The following is a 1,969-nucleotide window of genomic DNA, read 5'->3' as shown; positions in this document are numbered from 1 at the left end:
TCGGGCGGGTTTGCTGTGCTGCATGCATCATAGCGGCTTCGTACTGCAAAATGAGTCGGCGCCGCGCGCAGTGCCAGATGACGTGTGTAAAAGCCCGTTAACGCCGTCGACAGGGTAGCCGGGACGGCATGCGATGACACGCATGCGTGGTCGTACACGTAGTCTTCGCCGCTCACCGAGACTACAGCCGTCATATCATCACACTCCAAGTAGACACGCGCGCATATCGAGACGGAGGTCGCCAAGGTCCGTCGACACGAGCGTGTGACGGGGCAACTCGAACGTCGTTGCCACCTAGGCAGTCGACGTCGGGCGGCGGTACGTCATGACACGTTTGGATCATCGGAATCGGCACCGGCGGCGGCGCATACAATGCGACTTCGTGCGCCAGCGGAAGAAAGAATCCTGAGAGCGACGCGCCGTTGCTCCGTCCGAGCTTGAGGAAGGTCATTGTCGACGTTGCCCGTTGCCCAACACAGTCCAAGTGGAGACGACGTCCTTTCTCAGTGTTTCTCCCGTTGGACAATCTACCGAGGTTCGAGTCAAAGCGTTTCTTGGGAGCCATCAACGTTATTCGCCGAACGAGTATGAGCGATTGGTGATACTATTCGACGGTCTGGTGTGACCGTAATGACAGCGCAAATGCACAAAAATGTCATCAGAATTTCATACAATTATGAACTAGCTATGGTTTGTAGGCACTCGAGAGCGCGACACCGGGCATTGGTACACATCCATTGGCAGGAGGACACTTGTAGACGCCGAGAAACTGGAATACTGCGAGGACCTTGTCCCGACGCAAGGCGTAGTCGCTGTCGTAGAAAAGGGTGGTCCATGCGTCGTCCGCGTCCGTGGCGACGCCCCGGCGACGCAGCGCTGTCAGCACGATGGCCCGGTCCTCCGTAGATTGCGCGCTGTCATCGACTAGAAGCCGATTGACGAGTATCTGGTCGAGCACGTCCCGGCTGAAAAATGCAGCGTACGCGCGGACGTACTCGGCGGCTCGACGGCGCTCGCCAAGCGAGCTACTGGGTCCAATGAGGTGATTGGCGACATGGCCATTCGGGCGATTGCGCTTCACAATGAACGCTGCGTCCAAGTCGACCCACGACGTGATCCGCGTGGTTGCTGGTGCCCGCGCTGACATCTTCGGATCCCACCACGTAGCGAGCGGCGAGGCCGACGGCGACAGGTAGGAAAGGAAGTCCACGGCAAAGTGCGAGTCCTCGTCCATATCTGGCGTATCCCACGCATTGATACCGAGCGTACTCAACAAGAGCGCGCGGTACATGTTGGACCCGTGGACGCGGAGGTCGTCGGCGCGCTGGCGGTGCTCACTATAGCCATTGGCTCGAAGCACAAAGTCGGCGGGCTTGAGGAAAACATTGTCGAACGCGCGGTCCCGCCGGGTGCGCATCGCCTTGAGCAAGGGCGCTCGGAGGCGCCGAATGGCCGCCACGACAGCGTCGGTGGGTGCCACGTCGTCGGCGTCATCGGCGGCAACGAGATCGAGGACTTTTGCGTACGCATCCATTTTGGCCACGTCGCACATTTTCATAAATTCGTGGACTTCGTGCATGGTGATGGCGATCGTCTCGTCAAACGCACTGCGGTCGGTCAAGTCGCGCAGTGCAGCGACCACGTACTTGCTCCAGCCGTACCGGGCTGTGAACCGCACGAGATCGCATAGACTCTGAGCGACGTGTCGTTGGAGGCCGCAGCGCGCAGTGAACCTCGACACAACCGCACTGTAAGTGCGAGGCGGAATCGGCGCCATTGCCAAGCGCGCGTCGAGGCGCTGCATCGCGACAAGGCTGCTGGACCGCTCGAGAATCTCGGGCACAAGCGCAATCATGTCAAAGGCGACGCGGTAGTCGGGGTGGATCGAGTTCCGCGTCCGGCCCATCCAGTGCTGCGCCAGCGTAAAGCTCGTGTACGCGCTGAGCTCGGACGGAGGCACGTACGGCAC

At 60.2% G+C, this 1,969-nt stretch overlaps 1 protein-coding gene across 1 annotated transcript in view; it reads right to left on the bottom strand.

Annotated features, from left to right (window-relative positions):
• Positions 1–685: 685 nt before the first annotated feature.
• SDRG_14121 (hypothetical protein) overlaps positions 686–1,969 on the bottom strand; it is a gene marked incomplete at both ends in the record, with an annotated part of 3,755 nt that continues 2,471 nt past the window's right edge. Inside the window, one exon of the mRNA XM_008620228.1 lies at positions 686–1,945. Within this exon, the coding sequence (XP_008618450.1) occupies positions 686–1,945 (1,260 nt within the window). The remainder of the gene's footprint in view (positions 1,946–1,969) is intronic.

Source organism: Saprolegnia diclina, assembly GCF_000281045.1.
Source record: "Saprolegnia diclina VS20 unplaced genomic scaffold supercont1.67, whole genome shotgun sequence".
In the NCBI taxonomy this organism is placed as follows: domain Eukaryota; phylum Oomycota; class Saprolegniomycetes; order Saprolegniales; family Saprolegniaceae; genus Saprolegnia; species Saprolegnia diclina.
This window is presented reverse-complemented; position numbering and strand designations above follow the sequence as displayed.